Raw genomic sequence first — 18,245 nt, 5'->3', positions numbered from 1 at the left:
AATGCAAATCAACTGGAAGAATATTTTTTGATAATATATCAGACCAAGACCATGCAGTTATTCTAAAGCTGCCTTCAACAAATCCCTCAATGTTGTTCATGATTGTACCATACTTGGAAATATTAGGATGGGGTGCTGATTTGCCATCTAAATACCTGGTATAATCTGATACAGTTTCCTGTAATAATTTTTTTTTTAATCTGGCCAAGCATATGCATAATTTTCTCACACTGGCCCATCTTTGTCTAACAAAGACATTTTAAAAATGCTGAAAACTTTTTTGCTTTGGGACCTGGTAGATTGTGGGAATGGAGAGGAAAGGCATGGAGGGATGATGAGAAAATATATACAAAAAGAACACATAATGACTAATAAGACTTTGGGATCTTCATGTTCTGATCAGAGCAGTTTGAAAGCTAAGCAGTCACTTTTCTTTTACAAGGGCAATGTTTGAATGAACTGTTTCTTTCCCAATGTTCTTGTGTCTTTAAACAGGGGAGGGATGCTCTGCACACTGTGGAAGGCCATCACTGACTTTCGGGACAAGCAGAGAGACAAACAGACTTGACTGTCACTCCTTTGTTTCCAACCTCCCTGGAGATTCTAACAACACAGAACTGATCTTCGAAAGAGGGAGAATCCCAGGGAGAGGAGAAAGAAGCTGCACTTTAAACCCAGTATTTGTTTACTCGTGTTGAAAAAAAAAAAAATAGACAGAGTACACTGAAATTTCCCAAATGCTTCTATTTCTATAATTCATAAGGACTTTTTGTAAGGACTCTCACTAGGATGTTTAGGATTATTTTACTCTAAACATTTTAATGGAAATATTTTGAACTCAGCAGCTACTGACTAGACTTCAGCCAAATGTTTATTTCACACAAAACGGATGTAACATTTCATGTGATTGTGCATCACTGGAACAAAACCAAAATGTGACCACAACTTTTTAGGTTTATGTGTGTTTGTAATATGCTCTAATAATCTGAGTAGAAATGCATAATTTCAATTGTTGCATAAAGTTTATGGTTTTTTTTTAATATGCAGAATCTGAGCAATGGTTTATACTTATCTGTGTTAATTGTAATATTGATATATTTTGTAACTTAAGTTTCTGGCCTATAGTACTTTGGTTTGAGTCATTTTTGTTACTACTGAACTGTACCAGTTGCACATGCCTGAATCATAGTAAAGTTAGCTTGTTCTAAAGCTATCCATTGTCTCATATTTACTTTAAAAAGTAAAAAAGGCTATCAATATACTGTTTTGATAAATTCTAAATAGTTCTCATTTTGTTTAGCCAAACTGTGTTAAATTTCTAGTTGTTTCTTCAGCTATAACATTAAATAGAATCTGTCTTCTACTCAAGTAATTGAAGAAAACTGATCTCCAAGTTCTTCCTCATGGCAACAGAGTGGTTCAGAAAGACGTAAAAGAAAAAAGAAAATAAAAGAAAGTCACTGTATTTTTCTCAAAGCCCTGAGTTACCTTGAATGACTATTGTGTATCTCAAGGGGCCTACAAACAGCATCTCAGTGGAGAGCACTGCCTTTTCTATCTCTTTAATTTCTCATATTGAGGAAAATATTTTATTGTAAGCTGAATATTATATTTTATAAGCCTGCCTGTATTAAAAGGATGAAGTCTGAAGTTCTTCGATGGATCAATGAGATAAACAAATTTCTTGAATACAAAGGAAACTGTTTAGTATGCAAGATAAAAATAATACAGAGCTGTTCACTTGGCCCATATGTAACAGTCTTTGATAAAATAGGAGTCATTTTTGTTTCTTTTTTTTTTTTTTTTTTGCTGCAAAAAGCTTTATTGTTTCATTTGGTTCAATGCATGGTGGTTAAAAGAATGACTTGTAGTTTCAGGTAGAAGCTCAGGCAAAAGGCAGACACCAGGGGAACGCAGAGGGGCCCCTCAAAGGCCTCTGGGCTGCAAAGTCATGCTTGAGGGTAAGCCCAGCCCAGCCTGGGGGCTGGACAGGTGTAGCCCATTTTCTTGATAAGTTTCACCTCCTCACCCAGGAAGTGGTTCTCAAGGAAGTCACAGAGGTGAGAGTCTGCGGGCAGAACCCAGGGCCTGCAGCTCCACAAGGGCCTGGTTCAGGTTCCTCTCTAAGCCAGGGCAGCTCCCATGGTGCCCTGAGTTTTGCCCACTCACCTTGGGGAGGCTTCAGCAGGTCCTGGAGGAGAATGCGGACACCACGCTGGTTTTGCAACTTTAAGGGACGCTCAGCACCCTTGGCTTCTCCACCAACTCGTGGAAGAAGTGGCCCATGCCCTCGAGAGCCACATCGCTGGTGGAAATAGAAGCCCAGAGAGAGGTAGGTGTGCGAGGCCCGCAGATGCAGGTCGGCCCCGCGGTTGAACGCAGCCTCCACCTGGGTGGAATAATTCTGTTGAATTTGGGAGCTCATGGTTGTTCGGCAATAAGGAGTTAAGGTAGAAAAACAAACAAACAGTGTGTTGCTGGTCCCGGAGGTGGTTCTGAAGGTGGTAACTAGATAAGATGCAGGAGAGTGGCCGGAGGCTGGGAGAAGGGGTGTCCCTGCGTCTGTTCCGGCCAAACACTGTTGAAGCAAGAGACAGATCTGGGACTGCAGAGGGCACTGCCAAGTCATCTTTATTTCTATGTGAAAATCCAGGTACTATATATATATATATTTTTTTAAAAAAAAATATATGTGTGTGTGTATATATATATATACACATATATATATATAATTGATTTTTTACAAAGAGGAAGGGAGAGGGATAGAGAGTTAGAAACATCGATGAGAGAGAAGCATTGATCAGCTGCCTCCTGCACACCCCCTACCGGGGATGTGCCTGCAACCAAGGTACATGCCCTTGACCGGAATCGAACCTGGGACCCTTCAGTCCCCAGGCCAACACTTTATTCAGTGAGCCAAACCAGCTAGGGCATATATATTTTTTAAAGTTTATTTTTATTGTTGACACTATTATAGATGTCCCCATTTAGGTATTCGATTATTCAGAAAGTTCTCACCAGTATTTTGTCATTTGATATTTGCAACAATATAGCTGCATCTTTGTTTTACTTCCCAATCCTGAGGACAGATCGCTGCCCTGTCCCCTTGCACCCTGTGGGAAATTTTGAGGGAGATGAAGTGTAAATTAAGTGGCAAGTCATTTCATTCATACTGAAATACAGGGTAACTTTTTTTTTATTATTGATTTTTTTACAGAGAGGAAGGGAGAGGGATAGAGAGTTAGAAACATCAATGAGAGAGAAACATTGATCAGCTGCCTCCTGCACACCCCCAACCAGGGATGTGCCCGCAACCAGGGTACATGCTCTTGGCTGGAATCGAACCCAGGACCCTTCAGTCCTCAGGCCGATGCTCTATCCACTGAGCTAAACAGATTCGGGCAGGGGTAACCTTCTTTATGAAGCCACAGTTCATCTGCCCGATAATAATGCTTCTTTTAGACCATAAATAAAGTGCTTCTTTTAGACCGTAATAGGATCAAGCTACCCATGTTCAACCAACTATTTTATTTTTTCATCCTCACCCAAGGAGTGAGGATATTTTTTAAAATATGTTTTTATTGGCTTCAGAGAGGAAGGGAGAGGGAAAGAGAGATAAAAACATCAATAATGAGAAGAATCATTTATCTGCTGCCTCCTGCATGCCCCACACTGGGAATCGAGCCAGCAACCCGGGCATATGCCCTGACCGGGAATTGAACTGTGACTTCCTCTTTCATAGGTTGACGCTTAACCACTGAACCATGCCAGCCAGACTCAACCAACTCTTTAATGATAGTCTTCTGCGGGGGCCCTCACTGTAACCAATCTTTGTGATCAAATGTTCCTCTATCCCTACATGGTTCATAACACATTCACGGACATCATTTTTGGGTCTTAGTCACACAAGAAGGCAGTTCCATTATGGCCCAAGTTTCATGAAAGTTTTCACTTGAAAGGCCTTTGGCATCACTCTACGGCAGATCGTACACCCAGCTTCACATTAAACTGACCTGGTTGCTTTTTAAAAATATCGATGCCACCATCTTAGAGAAACTTTTTATTGGTCTGGGAAAGGGCCCAGAGATCTTTTTAAAAGCTCTACAGATGACACCATCAGGCCCCACCTCCTCATTCAAAGTGGTACCCGGAGAGAGAAATGGAAAGCCCCTTTCCGTAGTGATGATAGTAAGATGGTTACCATTCGTTGTTCACTCAGTGTAGCAAGAATCTAAGCACATAGGCCTGGAGCAAAACTACCACTTGCCTTTTCCCATTGGGCCGATGAACCTCACCAAGTCTGTTGTTTCCTCATTTGAAGTGAGGAAAACAGTCTGCCTTCCTCATGGGGTTGTAAGATTTAAAGAAAACAATGCAGATGAGGTGCTTACTGCAATGCTTAGCAGATACTAAGCACTCAGCTCCTGCCTACCGTTGTTATCTATTATCATTCACTCAAAGCAGTCATTAAGAACTCACTGGGTGAGTACATTATGGTACACAAACGACACAGTTCTCCCCCCGATGTTCACTGTCAGTGGTGAAAGCAAGACAAAGCCGAAACTACAGTACATGCAGTAAGTGCTGTAGTGATCTGACTGCTGGAGGAGATCAAGAAAAGCTTCCTGGAGAAGTGAAGTCCAGAGCTGAGCCTGGAAAGACGGTTGGTGACAGCAGTTACACACCTGGGCGGTGCACAGTCTTACAAGAAACAAAACCGGAATTTGCCGGGGAAAGTAGATCCAGTGTTTCTTTTTAAGCACATTTTGATCTCTTTCTCCAAATCCTATCATTGCATATTTTGTTTCATTCATTCTTAAACCATTACAAAAAACGCTTGGCAATGAGGAATTGTTGCTAACCCACTGGAATGCCTGCTATGTGTGAGGCACTGTAGCAGCAGGAGAGATATACATGATACCCCTTAAAATTAGAATACAGGCAACACATATGTCATCAAGAACACCAGCTATTTGTAAACATATCATTGATAACTTCAGACTTTATAGACACCCTAGGGAGAAATAGAAGACAAAGCCTCTGCCACCAATAATTCATATCAGATTGAAGAGACAAATTTGCAGTAACAACTCAAATTTGTTAAAGGCTAGATGAGGGGTAAATCCAGAAGCCCCTGGAGAGGTTCAGAGAACAAGCTTGCTGGGAGCCTGGGCAGGTGGGACAGGCTTCATTGAGGAGGCAGACCTCACCCTGGGCCTTAGAAGGAAAGAATTATTAAGTCAGAAACAGGGAAGTCAATCAGGGCATAGTACCAAGAACAAAGGCAGAAAGCAGGGATTTGCAAAGTGTTCTGGAGAAAGTGAGCAATTTTTATATTACATTACCCCCCCCCCCCCAGAATTGACTCATTTAACTCATATTTGGCTGGAAACATGAATTATAAAGATGAAAGGTGGAAAATGAGATAGAGCTCAGTGTGATTGGAGTTGGCCAGGGAGGAAAGTGGAGTATATTTAATTATGTAGAAATGGGGGATCTATTAAGGTTTTTGAGCAAGAGGTGTATGTGTAAAGCAGTAGTGTGTGAGATTAATCTGGTGAAATTGTTTTGGGTAAATTGGAATAGAAATTGGACAGAACAGCTCAGAGAGTGTTACAGATGTGAAGGAGGGTCCAGTAGGAGTTTGAGCAATAGGAATTGAGAGGGTGAGATTAAAATAAATTGACAAGATTTGGGAACTATGATTTGAGCAGTGACAATGGGAGGAAAGGCTAGATGTTGAGTTTATATAACAGAAGAATTCAAACACAGGCAACTTTGGGGGGGAAGCTGGTTTGGACATGATAAATTAATGGCAGGATGATTCAATGATAGAAATGGCAGAGACCATTGAGAATTTGTAGGAAGAAGTCAGGACTGAGGTCAGGGGTATATATTCTGGATCTAGGGCTCAACCTGGGTGGAGATAACATTAAGTGATAGTTATGAGAGAGAAAGCTTGTGGCCGACAATTTTGGGAGGAGGATGGTTTTGGGGTGGTTTGAAAAGGAGGAGGAACTTTAACTCAGTAGAGAAGAAAAATGACTAACCACAGAGAAATTAGAAAAAGCAGGACAGCCCTAACTGGTTTGGCTCAGTGGATAGAACTTCATCCTGCGGACTGAAGAGTCCCAGGTTTGATTCCAGTCAAGGGCATGTAGCTTGGTTGCGGGCACATCCCCAGTGGGGGGTGTGCAGGAGGCAGCTGATCGATGTTTCTCTCTCATCGATGTTTCTAACTCTCTATCCCTCTCCCTTCCTCTCTGTAAAAAATCAATAAAATATATTTTTTTAAAAAAAGAAAAGAAAAACCAGGAGAGTGGTGTAAGCCAACAGGAAGATGATCAGTTGACAGAGTGAAGAAAATCTAGGGGGATGACAGATTAAAAATTTGATTTCATGCCCTGGAAAGTTTTCCTAGACATGAAAGACTACACTTGGTTAAACAAAGATAATAAGACAATAATGGCACCGGAGTCCACACATTTATTAACTTTGGTGAAAAAAATTATGACAATACATTTGGGAGAGCTGGAAGTTGAGGGAAGAAATTTTTCAGAATCACAGAGTCCTGAATGTATTTGTTGGGGTAGAATCCCTGAATGGAGAGGCCGTTGGGGAGTAGGGAGAAGAAAGGATGAGCTTTCAAAGGAGGCAGGAGGGGAGCAGATGGTTTTAGGAGTTGCAGCTCCTCCCCCTGGAAAGGGGAACTGTGATGAATGGGAGAGATTTTGAGATGGAGGTGGGAGCTCAAGACAGATGGCTTCCGTGTTCTAAGTAAAGTACAACACACAGTACAACGTGATGGTGTATGACATTTAACAGATGTCACCCATTCCTGCATTTTCATGTAACAGTCCTTGTTACAGACGCCACATTAAATTTGGAACAGTCTATACAGGGCCTAAGGGCAGGATTTAGGTGTGTTTGTGTGTAACTGGTGACAGATGAAAACAAATTAGCAAAAGAATGGGAGAAGGGTGAAGCACACACCAAAAACAAAAACACAAACAGAAAAATAAACACTAAGTCTTAATTTGGGGTGGGGGTCAGAGAGAGTACTCCTTGTTTACTTCAGTAGGTAGTAAATCAGAAGGTTGAAAATCAATCACTTCCCTTTCCCAAGGTTCTTCCAAAGTTCACCTCTCTAAATTCAGCTAAGAGACTCTTTCTGATGTTCGCAGCATTTTACACTCTGATGACTTAATGTAGTAAAAAATAACCTTTGCTTGGGCCCAAGTTGAGGTTTAAAACTACCTTAACCTCCCCCCCCCCCTAAATCTGGTGCTTTATTTTTATTAGAAGTCTGATAAGAGTGATTTGAATGTGATCAGTTTGCCTAATCCACTGTAGAAATGGCACTATGGGAAAATCCCTAAGTAATCCCTTCACCACGGTGAAGTGTCTCTTAATCAAATCCTCTACTTAGCCAGTGAACCAGTAAACCAAATAAAAGCAGTCCACTCCTAGGCTCAGAGTGGCAGGTTTTTCATTAAAGAACGGTGGGGATTGTCACTTTAGCAAGAAATCCAACACTTCTCAGGCACTCTTGGGCGTCCAATAGATTCTGCTGAAATCCTTGAGAAGGTTTTAAGCTGCTGGGAGCTTTCTGGTTATGTTCAACCAGCCCAGGCTGTGGGAGTGCATTTCTGTGTAGCTAGACGGAACTGGTCGCTGCTCAATTTTGTTCCTTATGTTTCCATTTTTTGCAGGCCATATTTTTCTCCTCAGCATTTTGTTGCTATCCTGTACTTGTCTGTTGGAGCAGAAATTGGTATCTCCTCACTTAATAATCTGTTTCTTTAAAAGAGAGAGAGAGAGAAAGAGAGAGAGAGAGAGAGAGAGAAAGGAAACTGTTGCATGTTGCCTTTTTCCTGGTCTTCCTGAGCAAGCTGGACGGAAGTCACAAGGTAGTTACTAATGAGAAACCAAGAATAAGAAAAGCCACATCATTGGGCACAAGTTTCACTAACTTGAATGCCCTGGGGCTCGTCAGACACATAGGCCTGGTGAGAAGACTGGTCAGCAGCAATGGCGTCCTGAAAAGCAGATCCAGGCCGGATCCCAGCTTGGAATCCCGCCTGTGTACTTCGGCTTTCCACGTGGCATCGTACTCTTTTTGCCCTGGCACCATGAACTTCAAAACTGACCTGGCTGCTTCAAAGTTCATGGTGGAACTGGGCGTCCCGATGTCCTCCTCTCACCTGGGCTGATCTGCTTTCTTCAGTCCCAGATCCTAGAGCCACTCAGAGTCGCCGACCCCGCTCCAGACCTCCCGGGAGTGGGCTGCGGTCCGCGGCTGGGGCCAGGAGCTCGGGGCCAGGTGCCTGGCTCCGCCCGAAGCTCTCGCAGCCCAGACCCTGTGGCGTCCACGTGAGAGCCGCTGCCACGCCACACCTGCCCGCGAGGGGGCGCGCCGGGCCCCAGGCCTCTCCTGCTCGCCTGCTCGCGCCTCCTCCCTCCGCAACAGCGCTCACCTGTCTGGACTGCGGGCCCCAGAGGCGGGGGCCGCCGGGAGCAAAGCCGAGGAAGAGGGCGGAGCGGCTCTCGGGACGCGTCATCCGAGCACCATGGCGGAGCTAGGAGCTGGCGGCGACAGCCACAGGGGCAGCGATGGCGATGGCGCTGGGCAGAGCGAAACAGGTGACTGCGCAGCGCGGGCAGGCGGGGGGCCAGCGGGCGCGGCAGGGGCCCCAAACCGGTGGGTGGGCTCGCGCGGGGCGCCGGCGATCCCCTCTTCTGCCCGCGCGGGGCCGCGGCGGGGAACGGCCGCCCCGATCTCTGCGCACCGGGGATCGGAGCGCACAGTCCCTCGGCCCTCCGCCACCGCCCGGCCCGGAGGTGCCCGAGTGCCGCGGGCCCGGTTCCGGTCGCCCCGGTTCCGGTCGCCCCTTGGCGCTTCACCACGACTTTCCCACAACAGGTGGAAACGCGCCAGGGAGCGCGGGCGGGAGGAGGAAATGGAGAAACGGTGGCTGCTCCCCTCCCACCTGCCGAGTTGAATGGGAAATCGTATACCCCAAACCAAACAACCAGCCGGAAAGCCCTGGGCCAGGTGCGAGGGGCAGGATTCTCCGTCCTGGGCACCCCCCCTCCCCCCGCCTCCCCCAGTGCCGGGGTCACACTCAGCTCCTCGGGGCTGTGTGCGTTGAGGTCGATGGTGGTGCTGAAGGGCGCGGGGGGCGTGCGGTGAGCCGTGCCCGTCTCCCCGCAGTTCCAACCCGCGTCCCAGAAAGACTGAGGTCGCGGGCGCGGGAGGGCAGGGGCTGCTGGCTGGATGGCTCGACGTGCTCAGGACTTGAAAGGGCCCTCTGAGCTCGTGTTCCAAGTCCGTACACCAACCCTGGGTTCAGCCCCGAGGGCTCTGTGTTGGGGACCGCCCCCAACCCCCACAGCACACTCGGGGACGGCGCTCGCGTCTCCCCCGCACCCCACATCCTATAGGTGGACGGTTTTTGCGCTCCTGATAGGTTGTTTTGGAGACACCGCCTTGCAAACGCGCCCCTCTTTCCTAGTCCCCTCTTCTTTTATTCTGTTCTTGGCCGCTAAACTCTGGTACCTTCCTACACTTGAAATGGGGGCGGTGAGGCAGTTTATTATTTTTAAAAGAAATTCAGATTGCAACGCATTTGCTGCTTTACGTACATACATAATCGGAAACAACTGTTTCCTAAATGTAAGACTCACCCCACCCCACCCTACCAAAAGGTATTATTGATTTAGATGGCGTGCTTATTTTAATGTGAAAGGTCCAGAAAAGCTATAATAGTATCTGCTCTGTTTGGAAGAGTTGGGACAACTAACGTCTAATGACTTCATCCCGCCAGCCAAAATACCCGCGGTTTAGTCCGACAAGGTGTCTTGAAGTTGTTTACGTTGAGGTCATGCTATTTCCAGGAGAGTGGTTTGAAAGATTTGTAGATCATTATTTTGGCTTGGGGTGGGGAAAGGGTGGCTAAGGGAGATGCTTTTGTAATTGCTTTAGAGAACTTGATGAACTGGGTGCCCTGGGTTAGCCTCACCCAAGTGAGGGCAACAGGAGGGCAGCGCCCTCACTGTGAATGTAAATGGTGCTTCTGAAGCAAAATTGTTCAAGGTAGTGAATACACGCCAATTTGTGCTAAGCAAACAAAAAACAAAATACTTTTTTAGAACCTGCCCATGAACAACTTGTTCATATTTGAGTGAATTGCAAACTAGCCTATTCAGTGCCTGGGCAGGTTAACTAATGAACCAAGGTTTCTAACAATTGACATACAGATCAACCATGTGGCTGTCAGTGAAATATTTTCTTTTATGAATTTATTTAATTGGCTGCCATCTTCTTCACAGGAAACAGTTGTTTCGTATTTTTGCCTAGACACTTCAAGTTCCAAGGGACAGTTTTTACATGGCCTTTTGAATAACTGTTCTTTATAATTTACCTAAAACTTATTTCGGGCCCACATCTTTTTGTGGTGTTTTTTTCCCCCTAGCCCTTGATTACTATTAATGTTTTTAGTGTTCAGAAGCACCTGTATGAGCAGGGGCCAAAGAAAGAACAAAGGAGAAAATATATTTTTTTTAAATCCGGATAGCAATAGTTTGATCAAATAAGTGCAGATTGCCTGGATTTTAACAACTTAAGTTTTCCATATATTTAAAACATGTGACCTGTACACATAGGACTTCAATGTAGTACTTTATTCTTATGGACATATTTCACATACACATCCAAATGCTGCAAGTCTTTTTTCTTTTTTTAAACAATCACAGGTTTGTAGAGAGGTGGTTTTTTTCCAGGGAGGCAACATTTGTTGAGGGATCTATTTTATTCCCTTTTTAGATCTAGTTCTTACCGAGTAGAGTCCATTCCTAAATGCCTTAGTTTTAGTGTCCCTGTGCAAAGACTGTGGTTTAATTGCAGAGCAATTTATATTAGAATCTCGGATAATTATTAAAATAACACCCATAATGTGTTCATAATTACGTACATATGTATGTGTGTGTATCAAAGATGGGTTGAACATTAGTGTTATACTGCCTGTAAGACAAGATATTTGTTAAGAATATTGAAAGGTACAATATAAATCTAACATTTTAAAAACCATATGTCCTTCAGCATATATTTATCTCCTCCTCAAAGGTAGTCAAATAACTTGCCTTGTGGTGATTTTTTTTTTCTTGAGGATGAGCAGTTCTTTCACATATATTTTTCAATAGCCAGAGGTAATAAGTGAGAACTGAAAAAAATAATTGTCTTGGAAATAAGTTTCCATTTCACCACTAGAGGACGTCAAGTCCTTTTCAGGTTATTATTTTGAATAGTTCCATTGATTGATATTCACAAAACTGCCTCTGCCCAAGCTTTGTATATTTAATTTTATGTTTGTGCCCAGTAACAGTGGAAAGGGAGTGTGCAGAGCTAATTCGATAACGTAATTTTTATAAAGGCTGCTGATTGAGACCAAATTCAAAGCTGCTTTTGACTAATTCATGAGACTAAAAATATTCATGCACAGGTAATAGTTAATACCTGTAATCAGTGCATTTTGTTGCTTTTCCTTTGGAGAAATGACTTAGTACCTGGAATTGGGCTTTTTCTCATTTTAGCAAGCTGTGTGGTAGAAAAACATGGGTTTTCTTTATGATCTTGGTAATGACATTTCACTGCATTTTTCCAAATTAAAAAATTTTCCAAATTTAAGGTCTCACTTAGCTCTAAGGGTCTACGAATATCTGCAAATAAAAATTGTAAGAGGTTCAGGCTATAAGTTAGTGTTAAACTTGTCCCTTTTGAAATTCAGGTCCCATAGCTAGTAATGCTTCGTTGAGGTGCCCAGATGACTTTTTCCCATTGTTTTGTGGCTAGCTCTTACCGTTACATCTTGCTTTTCACCTGTCAGAATGTACTGGTGTTCCAGCAGAAGGTTGTTACATGCTCCCTGGGAAGGGCTTAGATTGTGTTGTGACTGAGTTGGACACCTATGCCAAACCGTGTTGACTCATTTTTCTTGGATTTCTGTGGTGCTCACATGTTTTTTGTTTTGTACTACTCTATCATACTTCCAAATTTTAAGTTGCGTCCTAAAATATTATTGCTATGGAATTATCACACTTTAAATCATTAGGGTATACTTTCATTCCCTTTAAACCACAAAGATGGACGTCCCAGACCTATTTTGACTTTAAACCAGTCACTATCACTTCATTGAATATGTTTCTGTACAAGGAAAATAGAGGAAGTGTATACAGCTTGCGTCTGCACGACTTTCATGAGAAGCAAGCAGTTGGGGTTTCTTCAAAGTACATAAACGAAAAAGAAAATATCAGTAAGCGATCTTATTTGTTAGTCACCAATTTTAGAAGATATTTCTCCAATTGCAGGGGCTCATTTACAAGGCCTATCATGTGTGTGGGCATGTGGTGGGTGAGAGACTTTTCTCCCTAAGAAAATAATGTCCAGTTCAATTTTTAATTTAGATTTTTAAATTTTTAAAAGTTCAATAACATTAAATCTTAAAATATGTCACTTCCTTGGGTGGGTTGTGGATTTAGATGCTCTGAGTAATGCCCTCTGATTTTCCTTATATAGTAGACACTGTGTTAATTGATTAATCAAATGTACCTTAAGCTGTCCTTAAAATATTAAAATTATATAATTCTTCAATAAAGTTTTATTTTTAAGAACAAAGTAATATTATTATATATTGACACTAGAAGAAACCCAGAAATTTATTTTGCAACAGTGGCTTCCTACCTCTTATCTTCTCTGTGAAAATGCTCTTATATATGTAGAAAGGTATGTCTACTAGTATATACTTTGTAAAGTGATTTTGCATAACTCCCAGTGTCAGGAGCTAAAATAGAAGTAGAAGAGATGGCTCTACAGTAGAAAAAAAGAGCATTGAAATAAATTGAGAAATGGGGAGTGGAACTCTTTTTAGTCTAGGAGAGCTATGGGAGGGCATATTGGTTTTGAATAGAAAAATCACATGGTCTTATAATCCAGTGAAACCTCACAGGGAACAACTCTAGTTTGGCATTTCTGATTGAGTCTTTGGTGGTCCCGCTGTAACTAAAGTAGTCAAATTTGAGAGTGTCATTCCATTTATTTACAAACTGATCAGGTCCAACATTGGCATTGGCCTGCTACTCACTGAAAAAAAAATCATGGAGAAAAAATGGTCCCAATCATCAACCAACTTGTGCAACAGAATTTTAAACCACTTCTATGATTAGAGCCACACTTCATTGTGACAGCATTGGAGGATTCAGGGAGGCACCCTCGAGAGAATGTAAGCCTTCAGGGTTTTGGAAGAGAGAAGGTAGGAGCCCAGGATGTCAGGAGGAGGAGCAAAAGGCTATTCTGAATCTGGTGACTGGTTCACAAATAAGCCTTCAGACACCCTTGAAACATTTAAATTTATATAATTTTTCAGTAAAAATAATGTATTATTAAAAATAAGATAGTATTATTACATATTGTACACTTAACACTAGAAGAAACCAGGTGGATGGAGTTCAGACACCTGAACTGGGCATTCCCAACCGTTGTGAAGTGTACAATGACTTTTTGCTTTACAAAGTATATTGTTGTTTTCTATTATGGATGAACCTGTCGGGAAACATGTTCATAAAATAATTTTCAGTTTATTTAAAACACTTCTTTTGGTTATGTAAACCTCCCTCTTTTTGTTGGTAAACCGAGAACAAGAACAAGGTCTTTTTCCAGTGAGCTGGATGAAGCCTGTACCTGGGCTCCATAGGGACATGGGTGCTGCTTGTTTTAGGACAAGTCACTTCCCGCATGCCGATGTGGATATAGCAACCAGGTAGTACTGTCTCCAGCAAAAAAACAAAAAACAAAATAAAAAATTGAGAGGGAGAAATTTTTATTACGATTTTGATTTTTTTAAAGAAATATTTTAAAAATATATATATTGTTATTGATTTCAGAGAGGAAGGGAGAGGGAGAGAGAAATAGAAACATCAATGATGAGAGAGAATCATTGATTGGCTGCCTCCTGCATGCCCCCTACTGGGGATCGAGCCGGCATCCTGGGCATGTGCCCTTGACCGGAATTGAACCTGGGACCCTCCAGTCTGCAGGCTGTTGCTCTATCAACTCATCCAAACTGGCTAGGGCATAAATTTGATTTCTTCACTGCAGTATTGCATGTGTCTGGAACAGTCCCTTTTTAATACATCAAAGATTTTATTGCCATTAACAATGGGAGTGTAGCATTATGATAAAAGGTAAAATGGTCAATTTGTGGTGTTTTGGAAAGTTTGGGAAAAGACGCTTTTGTGATTATAATGCTTCCTCAATTGCTTGTCTAAAATTCACATGAATTTTAAGGCAGGGGCTTAAAATTTGGATGTGAAAGGTGAAAGGGTTTTAGAGATGGGGTTTGGGTAGTCCTAAGTGTGCTTATCAACCTGTTCATCCTTCTGAGATGTTATCCTATCTAATAATAGACAAACATAGTAATTGACTGTACCTTCACTATGCCTTCCATTGGCTAATCAGCTCGATATGCAAATTAACCACCAACAAAGATGGTGGCTAATTTGCATACTGCAGGTGGGGTCCGGCAGCACATGAGGCTGCCCGCAGGGAGGCTGCCCGCAGGACCGGGGCCCCAGATTCATGACCTGGCGAGGGAGCAAAACAGCGGAGAAGGGAGAAAGCCCAGGTGGCAGAGAAGAGAGGGAGCCAAGGGCTAAGCAGGGAAGGGAGGGAGCGCAGCAGCGGAGAAGGGAGCGAAGCCCGCTTAGGTGGGCTTCGCTCCCTTCTCTGCTTCGCTCTGTTCTCAGGAAGCCCTATTCTTGCAGGCATAGGCCGGAGGAAGCCTTATTCTTGCAGGAATCTTCCTGCAACAGGCATCTAGTTTCCATATAAAGCCCCCTAAAATCTCAATGGCTTGAGGTTAGGCAAGACTAAAACAAGATAAACATATTGTATATCTAGTTCTTGGAAATTAATGCTTCATATCTTATTTAAAAGCAATTATTGATGCATTAGGAATCTTTTTGGCTTAGCAGTTGAAAATTTCGAAAGCTTCTGGGCTTGCTATTTAATCCTAAGTATATTTGTCTCTTATCTGTATAATTTAGCTTAAGGCTTTGGATGTTCTGGTTGGTTGATGACAATTACAGTGGATATGCTAATCCTTTTCAGTGTGGGCCTTTAACAGAATGAAAATGACCAAGCCTCAAACTTACCCACTATGGTTATATAATTTGGCATTTCAATTAGATATTTCTTTCCTCTATGTTGATTTCAGAACTATTTTGGAGAACTGTATATAATTTTTTTTTGTCAGCATTGACTTTAGTTATCAAATGAATTAATAACTACCATATATAAAGTTTTGTACCTCAAACCTTCATACACACTTTATTTTCTTATGAAAAACATGTTATTTCACCCTCATCCACATGTCTACATACTTCAGTTTTCTTCTATGACAACAAGGAAGGTTTTTTTTTATTTTTTTAAGTCCTCATTACTGTACTTTCTAAATCATTTAATGCTGAGGCAACCAGACTGCTTGGTTTATATAGTGATAAAAGGATTTATTTGGTCATGCTTTGAAGCTGGCCTGTATTGGAGTCTCAGTAAGATGTCATTAATGAAAACAGAGAGAGGTGTTAATGGGTCCATTCTGCGATGCCCTGACCCCAGTTTATGAATATTATTTTAATAGAGCATTGCAATATTGGGCAATGATTTGAGAAAATAGTTTTTAGTGAAGAATATGATCATTGACACGCAGACCTTAGGTTTTGGAATGGCATGCTTTTATTTGCAGCATGTTGAGTTTAGTATGGGGACAGAGCATCTTAATCTCTCTTGGGTCACTGACCGTGTGTTTAATGTGATGTCAACTTGACTAGGCCACAGTGTCTGGTTTTTTACTCAAACATTAATCTAGATGTTGCTGTGAAGGCATTTTGCAGATGAGATTAACATTTATGGTCAGTTGACCTTACGTAAAGGCGATTATCCTTAATAATATTGAGGTTCCATCCAATCAGCTGAAGCCTTCAGAGAAAAAAAAAACAAAAAAAGTCCCAGAAAAGGTCTTTTGCCTCAAGGCTGTAACATAGAAATCCTACCTGAGTCTTCAGCCTGCTGGCCTGCCCTTCAAATTCTGTGCTTGCCAGCCTCCACAGTTGTAATAACCATTATTTCTTAATATAAATCTATATCTATATCTATATCTATATCTATATCTATATCTATATCTATCTCTATCTCTATCTCTATCTCTATCTCTATCTCTATCTATCTATATCTATATCTATATCTATATCTATATCTATATCTATATCTATCTATCTATATCTATATATTATACTTTTCTCCAGAAAAACAGAACCAAAAAAACTGTAGGAGAACTGTGACTGAAATATTGATCCTCAGAAAATCAAGGATTTACCCCCAAAATTATGCAAAGCCATCCTAGTTTTTTTTGTTTATTTTTCTTTTTTTATTGCTTAAAGTATTACAAAGGGTATTACATATGTGTCCATTTTATCCCCCCGCCCTAGACAGTCCCCTAGCCTCCCCAATCCCCCAGTGTCTTATGTCCATTGGTTATGCTTATATGCATGCATACAAGTCCTTTAGTTGATCTCTTACCCCCCCCCCTAGTTATTTTTAAGAGAAAATTTTAAAATAATTTAATCTAATTTTAAGGTCAAAACAAAGGCTATTAAACCTTCCTAAATTGAAAAAAAAAAATTTATTGATGTCAGTTTTAATTTCAGAGAGTTTTAGGAAAAAGAATTGGGAAGAGCAGCAAAGTATCTAAGGACAGGATTGGGGAAATGTCTCAATACATTCTAAGCTGTATTGTTCTTCACCTGTCCAATTCTTTACTGGCCTAAAGACCCCCAGCTGTCACTCTCCTTAATGTGACCATAAAGTAATAAACTGAATTGTTTTGCCATTCTTCAGTATTGCTTTTCTCACACAGACCTTTAGATGTCATCTCTCAAGTCACATAGCCTTAGTGATCCATCCATTCAAAGTTGTGTCACTGAGGGAAAACCTGTATATCTTACTCATCTTTACCTCCCTTCCTAGAGTTTTCCACATAGTTGGTTTTCCTTAAGTGGCAGGAAGGTGAGAGAGTGAGGAAGTCTGCAAGCTGCAGGTGCAGGAATCATAGCGTGGCCCCCCTCTAACCAGAACACCCAGTGAGGCTTCCGTTGTTGTTTAGCTTTAAGTCTGAAACCTCTGGGGGGCATCAGTTGAATGAGTAAAACAATACAATGGAACTGCCTTCAAATGTAGCCATGGGAGGTCTAAGTGCAGAGGGACAGTGACAACAGGAGGGAGGGCTGTCTGATCTTTCCTGGGCTTTTCCTCTCTGCCTGACTGTTTTCCCCTGGACATATAGCTCCAGTTCCCATTTTCATCAGGTCATGGAATCACAGGATCAGAAGAGACTGGAGATTTAAAAATCCAGTCTGTCGACAATGCCTGAATGCAACACTTCATCCCAGATGGGTGTACGTGCACAGCTGTCTTCAGTGATGGAAAGCGCAGCTTGTTATGTGCTAACTTCCAATTATCAGTCCCAGAACTACACAAAAAGTAGAAATCATTCCACACATTAACCTTTAATTCGGTTATTTCATACCTTCAGAGTCTTGTCTTATTTCTCCAGAGGAAAATGTCTCTTCTTTCAAATGATCCTGTGATCAGTCCTAGCTTGCTCTCTTCTGGATGTGTTCTAATTCATCATTCCATTTGAAGTCTCTAGCTCAGACCATGTGATCTGAGGACCAGAAACTACAGAAGGCTGTTCCCTTCATTCAGCATTCTGGATGTCTGCTGATAGCGCCCATGATACTGTTAGGATTTTTACTGCCTCATCACGGTGGCCAATTGTGGTGAGCTTGCTGTCCAAAGACCCTCCTTCCTGTACCTGCTGAAGGTTGGGGAGGTCTTCATGCTGTATCTGTGCAGTTGTACTTTTTAATATAAAAAATGGTATAAAAAATGGTGTTTGGCCCAGTCAGCCTGGCTCAGTGGTCGAGCGTTGATCTATGAACTGGGAGGTCACTGTCAGGGCACCTACCTGGGTTGCAGGCTTGATCCCCAGTAGAGGGCGGACAGGAAGCAACTGATCAATGATCCTTTCTCATTACTGATGTTTCTATCCCTCTCTCTCCCTCTCCACTCCTCTCTGAAATCAATAAAAAAATATTTTATAAAAGAGGTGTTCGTATGTATCACTAAATTAATC

The 18,245-nt window shown here is 42.1% G+C and overlaps 2 protein-coding genes across 6 annotated transcripts in view; both read left to right on the top strand.

Annotated features, from left to right (window-relative positions):
* Positions 1-1,663, top strand: part of MAP3K5 (mitogen-activated protein kinase kinase kinase 5) — a 178,427-nt gene extending 176,764 nt beyond the window's left edge. For all 4 annotated transcript variants that reach the window (XM_036316104.1, XM_036316103.1, XM_036316102.1 and 1 more), the window contains one exon: positions 496-1,663. In XM_036316104.1, coding sequence (XP_036171997.1) covers positions 496-568 — 73 coding nt within the window. In that variant the 3' untranslated portion in view covers positions 569-1,663. The remainder of the gene's footprint in view (positions 1-495) is intronic.
* Positions 1,664-8,463: 6,800 nt separating this feature from the next.
* The window catches only part of MAP7 (microtubule associated protein 7), a 140,257-nt gene continuing 130,475 nt past the window's right edge, over positions 8,464-18,245 (top strand). The window contains exon 1 of one of the 2 annotated variants that reach the window (XM_036316023.1): positions 8,464-8,643. In XM_036316023.1, the coding sequence (XP_036171916.1) occupies positions 8,571-8,643 (73 nt within the window). In that variant the 5' untranslated portion in view covers positions 8,464-8,570. The remainder of the gene's footprint in view (positions 8,644-18,245) is intronic. The other variant, XM_036316027.1, reaches the window with a different exon arrangement.

Source organism: Myotis myotis, unplaced genomic scaffold, assembly GCF_014108235.1.
Source record: "Myotis myotis isolate mMyoMyo1 unplaced genomic scaffold, mMyoMyo1.p scaffold_m19_p_7, whole genome shotgun sequence".
Taxonomy (NCBI): Eukaryota; Metazoa; Chordata; class Mammalia; order Chiroptera; family Vespertilionidae; genus Myotis; species Myotis myotis.
The sequence above is the reverse complement of the archived record's forward strand: the minus strand, read 5'-3'. Positions and strand labels throughout refer to the sequence as shown.